Source organism: Gopherus evgoodei, unplaced genomic scaffold (genome assembly GCF_007399415.2).
Source record: "Gopherus evgoodei ecotype Sinaloan lineage unplaced genomic scaffold, rGopEvg1_v1.p scaffold_35_arrow_ctg1, whole genome shotgun sequence".
NCBI classification, from domain to species: Eukaryota; Metazoa; Chordata; order Testudines; family Testudinidae; genus Gopherus; species Gopherus evgoodei.
The window spans coordinates 5,978,031-5,990,007 of record NW_022060027.1 but is presented as its reverse complement, the minus strand read 5'-3'; the positions used below and the strand labels follow the sequence as shown (position 1 = coordinate 5,990,007).

At 57.1% G+C, this 11,977-nt stretch overlaps 1 protein-coding gene across 2 annotated transcripts; it reads right to left on the bottom strand.

The window, feature by feature from the left end:
• Positions 1 to 1,617: 1,617 nt before the first annotated feature.
• Positions 1,618 to 8,315, bottom strand: LOC115641726 (cold-inducible RNA-binding protein-like). Of its 2 annotated transcripts, none has more exons than XM_030545074.1 (7): positions 8,202 to 8,314; positions 6,327 to 6,441; positions 4,411 to 4,517; positions 3,432 to 3,522; positions 3,250 to 3,334; positions 2,736 to 2,800; positions 1,618 to 2,292 (listed from the first exon to the last, which is right to left on the bottom strand). In XM_030545074.1, exons 2-6 carry the CDS (start codon positions 6,427 to 6,429, stop codon positions 2,737 to 2,739), a joined length of 450 nt encoding a protein of 149 aa, XP_030400934.1. In that variant the 5' UTR covers positions 6,430 to 6,441; positions 8,202 to 8,314; the 3' UTR covers positions 1,618 to 2,292; position 2,736. The 2 variants fall into 2 exon arrangements, with proteins under 2 accessions (XP_030400934.1, XP_030400935.1); XM_030545075.1 differs by lacking the exon at positions 1,618 to 2,292 and adding an exon at positions 2,301 to 2,602 and having other exon boundaries at positions 8,202 to 8,315.
• Positions 8,316 to 11,977: the final 3,662 nt, after the last annotated feature.

Genomic DNA, 11,977 nt, shown 5'->3' with positions numbered 1-11,977 from the left:
GGCAATCAAAACAACCGGGGCACGGAACAGCTCCCATGAGAGGAGAGTAAAGAGATGGGGACTGTTCACCGTAGGAGATACGATTCAGTGGGGATGTGTGAGGTCTAGAAAATCAATGTGTGGGGTGAAGACAGTGACTAGGGAAACATTCAGTGTTTTTACCCCTTCACATGACACACAAACCCGGGGCACCTGATGAAGCAGGCAGGTTTCAAACAGACAAAAAGGATCTTAACCCAACACAAGTGGAATTCCTTGCTGGAGAACATTGTGAAGGCCAAAAGTAGAACTGGGCTCAAGAAAGAGAAGTTCCTGGATAGGTCCCTCAGTGGCTATTAGCCAAGACAGACAGGGAGGGAAGCCCACATTCCAAGTGCCAGAATCTGTAGACAAGGGATGGATCACTTGATAATTGCCCCGTTCTGCTCATTCCCTCTGGCACCTGGCACCAGCTGCTGTCAGACAGGATGCTGGGCTAGATGGACGCAGCTCAGCTGTTGCGATCTTACCCCTTTTTACCCTATTAGCGAGCCAAACTCAAGGGTTCTGCTGGAGAAATCGGTGCTAGAGTCAGTTATTTCCCTTCACCATCCCTGTTATTTCCAGAGCCCGGAACAGTTTCCTTGCTCCTAGTCTCTTTCAGCCAGCCTTCTGCCCAAAAGCTCTCTCAGGGCTGTTCCCAACTACCAGCTCCTGCTGTTGCTCTGTGCTCCTCTTCTGCCCTTGCAAAGGGGCAGCGAGGTGGACATGCTTTCTCAAGAGACAATGCGGGGCCAGGGTGAGAGCGGGCACAAGACCAACTCCGGGTGAGTCTCCCAGGTTGAGCAATAAGCCATGGGTGTTTTCAGGGGTTTTATGCAGGGCTGTTCACTGGGGCACAGGTGTCCTGCCACCACAGTCTATTTTCCTGCCCTCCCTTACCCGCTGTGGCACAGCTGCTCTGCAAGAGATGGCTAAAGGATCTGGAATGGAGCCTTGGGGGTCAGGCTGCCCCCAAGGGAAGTGTCAGACCGGCCTCGAGGAAGAGGAGGAATGTGGGAGCAGGCGTCACCTCAAACCCCATGCAGGTTAGCCGTTGTCTGGGCCTCACACGCTAACAGATAATTCTGCCGGTGGGCCAGGTCAGGAGAGAGCTAGCTACACGCAGACTGAATTCAGCCCTGCCCAATGCAACTGTGTCTGGCCAGGCCAGCCCCAGCTCCCTGGCAGGTTGCCTTGGGTCAACGGGCAGAGCTGGATTCTTACCAGGGCTCTGAAAGTGCCAACAGGAGCAGAGATGAGGGCCCAGGAGAGCCCTCCGCCCCCCCCCCCCCCCGAGTCTCAGCCCAGCTGGCATACCCTCAGGGACACACGCTTGGGGCCACTCTAAACTTCCGACTACCAGAAGCTGGGGGAGGCAGACAGGAGTGAATTACTCCATAATCGCCCTGATCTGTACGTTCCCCTCGAGACAGGATACAGGACTGGATGGCTGTTCTTAGGGGGGCCTTTTTCAGAGCCGCCTCGACAGCTCAGTCATCCTGTAATCGAATTCCTGTCGCTCCACCCTCTCTAACATTCAGAACCCCGTCCAACTTTGGCCGTCTTCGCTACTGGCAAAAGGTCGAGAGCAGAGAGTTTGTTTCGGACTGTCTTTAATAGGCTCCGTAAAGCCGAAGAACTGAATACAGGAATTCCTTCACCACTTCAAAAAACACAGTATCAATGGAATTATGAGCGCTTCTTCCAGTAAAAAAAAGGGACGATATAAACAAACATTTTCGAGAACCTCTCGCGGAAAGTTTTTGCAAATCTAAGCTCGGGCTCGGTTACATCTCGCAGGAAAAATACCTTTTGCACACGAGTCGTGAGTCTCCCTTTGTTCTACCTGAGAGATTTGCCTCTCCCCTTCCTACGTGCTAAAGAAAATTTACAAAACTACAAAGGTGTTATAAAAAAAAGTGAAAGCCCCTCCACAGCTCATGCTCCGGGGGTCAGAGGCAGGCCCCACCTCCCATTCTGGCCAATTAAAAGAAGCCAAATTGAAAAGAAGAAACAGATCCCCAAATGCTTAAGAACTCGTGAAACCAGCCTGATCTTTGCTTTGCAGGGGGGGGAAGGGGAGGTGGAAGGGAGGGGGGGCCCCTGGAACGGGCCTCCCCTCTTGGGGCTGCATGTGACCAGGCTACAAAAGGGAAAAGTACAGGCGGATGTAACTAAACAGTAAGATTCAGCGAAGCTTCAAAAATCTTTATAAATACGGCCATTGGAAGGACGATCTCAGTTCGGGAAGGGCTGTTGTTCATTGCCGGGCTGAGGATAAGAAGCAGGTAGAATGGTAAAGGCACTGCGGCATTCAGACACACCAGCGGCATTTCGCGCCCCGCCTCCCTCCCTGGGGCGGGGGGCCAGGAGGGTGCTGTTCTTAAAAGGACCCAGGTCGGCTTCCAGCCGTCGCTTATTTCCTTGCTCGGGCATCGTCTGCAGCCCCCACTGGTGTGGAGTAGGTCCTGCGTGAAGGCGGGGCATTAAATCCCCCTACAAACTTACAGTTTGGCAGGTGTTTTCCCCCAGTCGGGTTAAAGGCAGCTCTGGGGTTTTATAAGACGGCCCAACAGCACCCCTTTAAGAGAGAAGTTGGATGGATTAAAAGTCCCTGGTGGGTTAAAGTCTCCACATGCATTTAGGCTAGACGGCGGGCGGGACGGATGGAAGAGACCGGGCGGCTCAGGCTGGTTACTTCAGGACACACTCACCCTAGTTGTCATAGCTGTCTCTATAGGAGCCTCCGGAGTAGCGGTCCCCATAGCCTCCCTGATTCCTGTGGGGAAAGCGAGGCGTGAAACCGGGACCCCAGCCAGCGGATCTCAGTTGCAGTGGGGAGGCTGCAAGGGATCTAGTTAGATCAGTCGAAGGAGGGCCAGGAACACTAGCAGTAGAGTCACACCTGCTCTCTGCCTGCCTCCTGCAGTTTCAGCATTGCTCGTGCGCTAATTTCACACACACGGGCAGTGCCAGGGTCACAGCCTCACTCCCGGAGGTGGCCTGCGAAGGCCACAGGAAGCTGGGGAGGGAGACTCGACCAGATTCTCTCCCCATCATGCCACACAACGGGGCAGCCCACACCACATGGCAGAAAAGCGAACAGGGCTCCAATCTCGGCTGGTTGCTAGTTACAAACAGGCCGTCCTGAATAAATCCCACCCCTACCCCAGATCATCCTCTAGCTACTATCAAAACCAGATCACAGCACCCCCCAGGCCCGCTCACCTGCTACCATAGTAATCCCTGGACCCGCCGTAGCCTCCACTTCGGTTGTCGTAACGGCCGCCACCATAGCCTCGGTCGCCGCCTCCTGCAGTGGAGAAAGAAGGAGGGGGTGTTTGGCATTGGCTGCACCCAGGGGTTGGCAAAGGGGGGGGGGGAGAAACGGGGGGGATGAAGACACTCGCCTCTTGAGAAGCCACCACGGCCTCTGCCCCCAGAAGAGCCACGAGACGATTTCCCAGCCTGGTCAACTCGGATCTGGCGCCCGTCCACAGACTGGGGAGAGGAAAGGATGCGGTTAGAAGTGGCTTTGCAGGCCCGGCAGGAAAGGGGGGCTGCGACAGAGCTGGGGATGCAGACCATGAGTGTAAGATGCCCTCATGCGCCACGGCTGCAGCAAGTCAGCTGCTGAGCCAGGCCAGATGGATCTGTTGTGTCCCATCCATCACCTGCCTTCCTCTGAGGCATATGGCCTCAGAGCAACGGCCCTAGTTGTGAGTGAGGGGGCAACCCCACTTCAGGGGCCTGGCAGCCATGTCACACTCAGATTTGGGGTCAGGTGGATCAGTGGGGACCCTGGGGGTTCTCACCTTCCTCTGCGGCACAAGTCACCTGTGGGGACATCCGGGAACCCCACCTTGCCAAATCCTTGCCCTTGTTGGCACCCTGGCTTCACTGCCTCCCAGGGGCTGGGATGCTTTGGTCTAACTAAAGTCTCGGGCACCTGGGGGCAATCTAATGGCTGGGCTACAGACAAGATCAGCCTAGATCTTCTCAGCTCCAGGCAATCATGTCTGCTGCCTGGGCTACTGACCTGCAGCCTCTCTGCTGTCCGGGACTGGCTATGCGCACACCCAGGAGCGCTGCATTCAGAGCCACGGCCCAGTGAGGGTGTCTGGGGATCACAGACTGGGCTTGGAAAAGCTTTTCACCTGGCCCAGGGGCTGCCGGCTTTCCAAGCTCCCAGCCCCCTTTACTGCACCCGAGCTGCTGCCTGTGGGCCCCCCACGTACAGGGCTGCTGGAAGCATGTTTGGTACGAGAGCAGGCCAGGTGTGGGGAGATGGGGCGGAGGTACATGGCGACAGATGTCTCCCGCGGGTGCTCTGGCATCGATGCCTGTGATTTGGGGGTTGGGGGGAATGGATGACTGGCCCCCACTCACCTCCCCATTCATAGCTCTCATGGCGTCCTTGGCATCCTCTGGACGGCGGTAGGTGATGAAGCCAAAGCCTCTGGATCTCTGGGTCTCCCGATCCTTCACTACCACCACTGGGAGAGCAAGAGGTACGGCATCAGGCTTCCTGTCAGGCCAGGGACACCCCGCCAGGGATCCCAGCGTAGGGGTCCAGCTTTGCAACATGGATGCTGCCCCCAGGCTAGCTGCAGCCAAGATGTGCCCTAGAGATCCTGCTCACAGCGCCCCATGGCTGGGCCCATCCACACATGGAAATAGTCAGGAACAGTAGCTGGGCTTCACATCATTCACACCCTGCCTTGGTCTGAATTAATTCTGAGGCGTTATAAGCCACTGGTTTTGTGCACACTGACAGGGGCCAGGGTCATAGTGGGGTGCCTGCACTTTCACCCCCCCTCATGCACTGGGAGACAACCCTCCTAACTGGTTTCACCTGTCACCATGGTGTCTGGTCAACTCCCCCCGCAAGGGCCTACCGGAGCCAACTCACCCATTTTGTAGCGCCAGGGATCCGAGGCGCAGAGGGAGACAGCCTGGGGGTGGAGACCAGTGACTGGCAGCCAGGACTCCTGGGTTCTACGCTTGACTCCGGGGTGGAGGGGCTCGCTTTAAGAGGGAGTCAGACTCCCCCTCTGCGCAGTGCTTTACAAGTCAGGGCCACATGCTGGAGACACCAGACTCTAGCCGGCCAGGGCAGAAACAGCCAAAGCGGGGACAGTGTTGGAGGGGCAAGGGGGTAAAATGAGACCCAGCTGGGGCCAACCCTCCCACCCAGCATTGTCCCCAACCTAGACCAGTGCAGGAGAGAACCCCTCGGTGGCCTGTGTGGGTGGGTGGGGGGACTACAGAGAGGAGCCAGAGCTCTCCCATCTTTCACCTCTGCTTCATTCCCCCAGCCCTGCCCCTTCAATCAATGTTCTCTTTCCCTTTAATTTACATTTCATTGATCCCCTCCAAAAACTCAGTTCCCTGCCATTCCATTGACTGATGTCTCTGCTTTCTCCCACTCTGCTCCTCAGGGCAAGGCCTTTCTGCTCTCCTGCCCTGGACAGACAAAGCAGGAGCCTGTTCTTGGCTGGCCCTTACTCAACAGTGACCGACAGCTTACAAATGTGTGCAGTGTAGCTGTAATCAGCCTGGTCCCAGGTAGGTGGGAAGTAATATCTGGCAGAGAGAGAAGCTTTCCAGCTACACAGGACATCTCTGGCTCGCAAGCTTGTCTCTTTGCCCAACAGAAGATGGCCCATTAAAAGGTATCACCTCGCCCACCTTGTGTCTCTCCTATCCTGGGACTGCCGTGGCTAACACTACACTGCCAGCACCAGGATGCAATTGCTTCAAAGCGAGCTGGGGTTAAAGGTGGAGTGTTCTTTGTGACAATTCAGTTCAATTGCTCTCGCTCAAGCCGCTTTCAGGCACAATCTTCACCTGCCATGGGACTACGTGGCTGGTCTGAGCCCAGATTATGATTGGAAGATGCAAAGTGGATTCCCACAAGTCTCTATTCTTGTTAGCTAGGGCTGGCTGAATGAGCCCCAGCAAGCCCCGTTTTCAGCCCAAACCTGAAAACTTTCTGGACTTTTCAGCCAAAATATTGATGTTTTCCCTGCAGGGAAGAGGCGTTTTCCATGAAGAAATCCACTTTCCTGTCTGGTCCCCTTGTTAAAACATAACCACAGCAATATTTAAGCCATGCCAACCTCTCCTCTCCCAGCACTTCACTCAAACACCTGAAGACCTGCCTCCATTTATGCATAAGCAGCCCCCATGCTAACAGGCAGGCTGCATGTTTTAGGATTTCCATGGCTGAGTCATGGATGTCACCGGGCTCCTAGCGAGGGGGTTGTTTTTCTGCTGTGGGGTTGGATGACAGGCAAACTCACCCTCTGCTATGTCACCATACGGGGAGAAAAGCTGCTCCAGGTTCTGCTCATTGGTGTCGAAGCTGAGTCCTCCAATGAAGAGCTTGCCTTCGTCAGATGCCATGACTGAAGTCACCTGCAGATGAAGGGAACACTTGGTCAATCAAGACAGGCGCAGACAGGCTCTGAAATGAACACCTGGCTTAGTGGAAAGTTGCAGTTTAATAGGCATCACATGTGCCGTTGAGACTGTTAGATCAAGGAAATGGTACCTTTAGCCCAGTATTCCCGCCCTATACCCCATCAGGCCAATTGTCCCAGTCAGACAAGTACTTGCCCCACACTCCATCTTTGCTGCCCCATGTCAGACCAGTTGCCCAATGGTAGAGCAGACTGGTGGTCCTGGTTTGCCTAGCATATCATCTATTAAAGCTCTTCAGAGAGCCACACACTCAGTGCAAGTGCCATCATAAATGAAATGAGGGGGAATTTCTTGTGTGTACGAGACCTCAGCGCTGCTACAGACCAAGTTATCCCGCGTCCCATTCCACCATTTCCCCCTCCTCTACTGCAGCAGACACGAGCGAGCTGTGTTCTGTTTTTTGACCCTTTCATGGCCCATCAGCCCTCATTTGGTATCCACGCACATTTCCACTTGGCTCCCACTTGGTGCATGACGGGGCTTGTTTGAAAATGCTTTTGCCCATGCCTCCCTTCCCCCTTGGGAGTTCTCCTTGTAAACATCTGCAGAGCTACCCCATTAGCTATCATCAAATCCCTCCTGATACCTACAAAAAAAACCTATCCCACACCCCAAAACTCTCAACAGCCTGGCCGCTGGTGTGCTAAAACCACTGCCCACCAATATTGTCTCATTGTTTCCTTGTATCCCCCCCATCTGCCTGTCTCCATCTGTTGTCTCTCCTCTGATACTTAGATGTTGAGATCCTTGAGGCAAGAATTCTTTTTGTTGTACATGTGTACAGAGCATTGCACGCGGGTATCCTCCCCCCCCTCCACGTGGCTCCATGGTAAACCAAAGGTCAGATTTGATTTTTATTGGCAAATGTTAACAAACATCGATTTCAATAGACACACAAACAAACTAGCGGAAAAAAATATCACCATCACCAGAAAGGTGCAGACAGTAAGATGGGTGCTGCCAGAGAAGGGATCCGATAGATTTACATGGATACCCGCCAAACAGGAGGTCTCCCAAGGCCAGGGACGCCGGATGCAGCGAGATGGGCCCGGTGCCCCCTCCCAGGAGGACCGGCCAGCTGCAGTTCGGGGAACAGCCCCCAGAGGCGGAGCTGCAAGCGATGCTGGGGGGGGGGTCATCTGCAGCCCCCCCCCACTGAGAGAGCAAGACTCCGCAATGGGGGGGCAGCTCCCTCCAGGCGGGGGGGAGCGGCGCCCCCTCAGTTAAGGGGGCCTCCCCCCAGGCTGGGGGGCGCTGTTGCCCCACAATCCCTAGCGGGGGCGCGATCCCCTCCCGCCCCCAGTCCCATCAAGATGGCAGCGAGCACGTGGGGCCCGGTCGCCGCACGTGGCGACCACCCCAGGCTTCCTCAGGGCCGCGAGCGAGGGTGCGCGCATCCAGGCGCATGCGCGGGGGCTCCCCAGCGCGCGCGGCCCTTCCACCGCCCACCCGCCCCGCCTCGAGGCCAAGGAAACGCGGGGCCGCGCCTGCGCGCCGCCACCTCGGCGCCCGCCGCGCATGCGCAGGCTGCGCAGCGCCTCTTCCCCCTGCAGCCAAGGCCCAGCCGAGGCGGCGGCGAGCGGCGCCATTTTGACCCCCCGCTCCCGCTTCCCTCTCCCCGGCCAGGCCGCCCCAATCGCCGGCCCCCCCCTCAGCCTCTCCCCGCTGCCGGCCCTGCGGGCAGCGGCGCTCACCGGGATGGGTCGGAGCGGAGCGCGGCGGAGCTGCTGCTGCTGCCTCGACGTCGGCGGGAGAAGCGAGAGTGAGAGCGAGGCTACGCAGGCCACACCCCTTCCCGCCACCGAGCGCTGATTGGCGGCCGGAAGCTGAGGGGGCGGGCGCGCGCTCCGTCCCCCCCACGGTCACGTCCTGTGAGCGCGCCGCCTATTGGTCAGCGAAACAAGAGCCAGGCTCCCCCCTCGCGGGCCGGGGCCCTGATTGGCTAGCAGGGTCGCCCCCGCACAGCGCAGGCAGCATTGATTGGCTCAGTAGGAAACAGCCAGGGAAATAAGGCCACGCCCCCTGGCAGCCTGATTGGCTGGCACAGAGACAGACAGCGGGAGGGCCGCGACCCCTCACAGCCTGAAGCTCTGACTGGCTAGTGAAGAAGCTGCCTCACTGCTGGGAGCGCTGATTGGCTGGAATGGCCAAGGCTGGGGCCAAGATAAGGCCACGCCCCCTACGTGAGAGTACTGCTGATTGGCAGGCCCAGCGAGACGGACTGAAAGGGGGCGGGGCGAAAAGAATAAAGCCACGCCCATTCCAAACACCCCCCCCCTCCCTCCCGGGCCATAGGCCCCAGGCCCTGAGGGGAGGGGTTGGGGTGAGATCCAGCCACTCCCCCATGGCCCTGAGGGGTGGGGGTGGGGGGGTAGGTGTGAGATCCATCCCCCCATAAACATGGCCCCTGGCCCTGAGCTGGGGGGCAGAGGTGAGAACCAGCCCCCTCATAACCATGGGCCCCAAACTCTTGAGTGTGTGAACCAGCCCCCCCCCATGGCCCTGAGGGGGGGGGTTAGGGGTGAGATCCAGCCCCCAAAACCATGGGCCCCAGGCCCTCAGAGTGGGGTGTGTGTGAACCAGCCCCCCCATAGGCTCTACACAGTAAGAGCAGAGGGGAGGCTGAAATTAGGGGTGAGAACCAGTCCCCCAGGCTCTCAGCCCCCCTTGTAGAACTGTGCTCAGAGATAGGTAGGAGGCCTTGCCTGCCTAAGCTTCCCTCTGTACTTTGTCCCACAGGCGAAAGGCGAGGGCTCCTGGGGAGGACAGGTGGGTTCCAAGTGGGGGTGGTACATCCCCACCTGGGATGCTGTGGATGGCGTGTTAAGGGGCTTGGTAACACCACGAGGCGGCTTTAGCCAGGCTGGCACATGGCCCTGGCCCTCCTGGCCCCCAGCAGCAGGTACCCACCTCTACCCTGTGTCTGGCTCTGGCCTCACCTGGAGGGGTGGAGCTGAGACTGTCCCCCGGGGGGGGGGAGGGCACATGGCCTGCCCAGCAGGCAGAGTGTGACCCCTTAAGGGCCTGCCTCATTGCCCAGGTTCCTCCACAGGCCTGTTTAATAGCCAGGGTGGAGCACCCAGCCTGTGAAGCTAGGCCAGGCCATAAGAACGGTTGTCCTGGGTCAGAAAAGGTCCATCTAACCCAGTATCCTCCCTGCCAACAGTGGCCAATGCCGTGTCCCAGAGGGAGTGAACCTAACAGGTACCGATCAAGTGATCTCTCTCCTGTCATCCATCTCCACCCTCTGACAAACAGCAATCAGGGACACCATTCTTTACCCAGCCTGGCTACTAGCCATTGATGGACTTAACCTCCGTGAATTTATCTAGTTCTTTTAAATGCTGTTATAGTCCCGGCCTTCACAACTGCCTCAGGCAGGGAGCTTCACAGGCTGCCTGAGTGCTGTGTGAACTTCCTTTGATTTGTTTTAAACCTGCTGCCTATTCATTTCATTTGGTGACCCCTAGTTCTTGTGTTATGGGAACAAGTAAATAACTTTTCCTTATCCACTTTCTCCACATCACTCATGATTTTATAGACCTGTCATATACCCCCTTAGTCTCCTCTTTTCCAAGCGGAACAGTCCTAGCCTCTTTAATCTCTCCTCATACAGGACCCTCTCCAAACGCCAAATCATTTTAGTTGCCCTTCTCTGAACCTTTTCTAGTGCCAGTAGATCTTTTTGGGAGATGAGGCCACATCTGTATGCAGTATTCAAGGGGTGGGCGTACCATGGATTTCTATAAGAGTAATAAGACATTCTCTTATTCTCTATCCCCTTTTTAATGATTCCTAACATCCTGTTTGCTTTTTTGACCGCCACTGCACACTGCACGGACATCTTCAGAGAACTGTCCACACTGACTCCAAGATCTCTTTCCTGCTTTGTTGCCGGCGTAAGGCTCCTTGGTGTGAGCTCTACCCGCCCACTGTAAGTCAGCCCTGAGATCCAGCTCAAAGCAGGCAGGCATTTAAACAAAGAGCTTCCTCTCTCCTGACCAGCCCAAGAGGTTTGGGGCACCCCCTAGGTCACACCCAATGCTGGCAGAGGAGAGAGTGACAAGTTGGGGGCAAAGCTGGCTTGTTCTAGGCTTATGAAGGAGGGTGGTATTGTCACCTACAGCTCTTGTTCTCAGACCCTCTGGGCCAAGAGCTGGAGCAGCTAGGGGGTATGTAGAAAGCAGTGCAGGCCCAGCAACATGGGGAATGAAAGGGCTTTTCCCAACTGGGGTTGGAGGAAAAGACCCCCCCAGCCTGACCCTCAGGCCTTTTGCTCTGGTGCATGGCTAGGCCTGCTGCCCCCAACCATCCCCAGACCTCAGCAGCCCCTTGATTTACAAGCCAGGCCCAGTTTGGCCCATGTCTTCCAACAACTGCCAGCTTTGCTGTAGGAGAGCCAGCCACTGGGTGGAGGAGGGCCCCTGCCCTTGTGTTATTGTAGGGTCTTCTCTCACCCTCACCCACTGGATGCAGTGGCTGGGAGAGGGGGTTTGTAAGCAGAGGGTAGCTCAGCAGGCTGCTTTGCTAGGCCCAGGCCTCCCACCGTGAGAGAGAGTCACAGGCAAACACCCAAACAAGGAAGCTGGCTTAAAAGGGAGGTTCCTTGCAATCACTTAACTCCTCTCCCCAGCAAGCCCCACACCCTCCGGCAACAATAAACCCACAGTACTTAGCACATGGGGAGTGGCCACTCTGAGGCAAGCTGGCCCCAGGAGCAGCAGCCACCGCGCCTTCCAGCCTTGAAATCTCAGCTCCACCTAGGAGCTCAGATACCAGGACAGGGAGCGGAGAGAGGCTGCTCCCTTGAGAACTGGCCAGTAAGGGCCAGGCTGCTCAGTACTTCCCTCCCAAAGCCCACAGGCCTTGGGCTGCAGCCACGGCTCCCCCAGCCCCATTGCCAAGGCAGCAGTCATGTGAGCCCCTCCAGGGCCCGGGTCTATGCCCAGAACGAAGAGACCAGAGGCAGAGCAGGTGCCAGCTTGCTCTGGCGAGAGCCCAGCCGACACTGGCCAGCCAGAGGTTAGAAGCCAGCACCAGCTGCTGTCCCGTAGAGCTCAGCTTTCGGGCCTCTGAGAGGGGCCTGCTTCCTGCCCTGGGGGAGGGTGGCTGCTTTAACAGGAAGGAAGCTGCCGAGCTCTGAGCAGACTAAATAAGGTACGCTCCTGGGCATCTACTCAGACCAGCAGCCCAGAGCTACTGCGAGAGAAAAGCAGGAGCCTACAGCCCCTGCACACCAGCTGCCTTCCCTTTTCAGGCTGTGGCTGTCCCCCCACCCCCAGGCCTTAATTCCACTGAGCAGCGTGGCCAAGACACTGCCAACCCCTCACATCAGCGCCTCTTCCGGGCTGGTTCCAGATGGCCCCCAATGCAGGGGTAGCAAAGGGAGTCGTCCCCCACCTCCACTGTCTGAGTGAGACCCCCAGGAGTCTCTCAGCCCCACTGCCCAGACCAAGGCTCACCACAGACA

What these genes read in the sequence shown, in the direction of transcription:
- LOC115641726 (XM_030545075.1), bottom strand. Translation starts at nt 6,429, where the DNA reads ATGGCATCTGACGAAGGCAAGCTCTTCATTGGAGGACTCAGCTTCGAC. An exon ending in TGAGAGCTATGAATGGGGAG is followed by an intron (nt 3,523 to 4,410) that starts GTGAGTGGGGGC and finishes TCCTCTCCCCAG; the next exon opens with TCTGTGGACGGGCGCCAGAT. An exon ending in AGGGATTACTATGGTAGCAG is followed by an intron (nt 2,801 to 3,249) that starts GTGAGCGGGCCT and finishes CTTTCCCCACAG; the next exon opens with GAATCAGGGAGGCTATGGGG.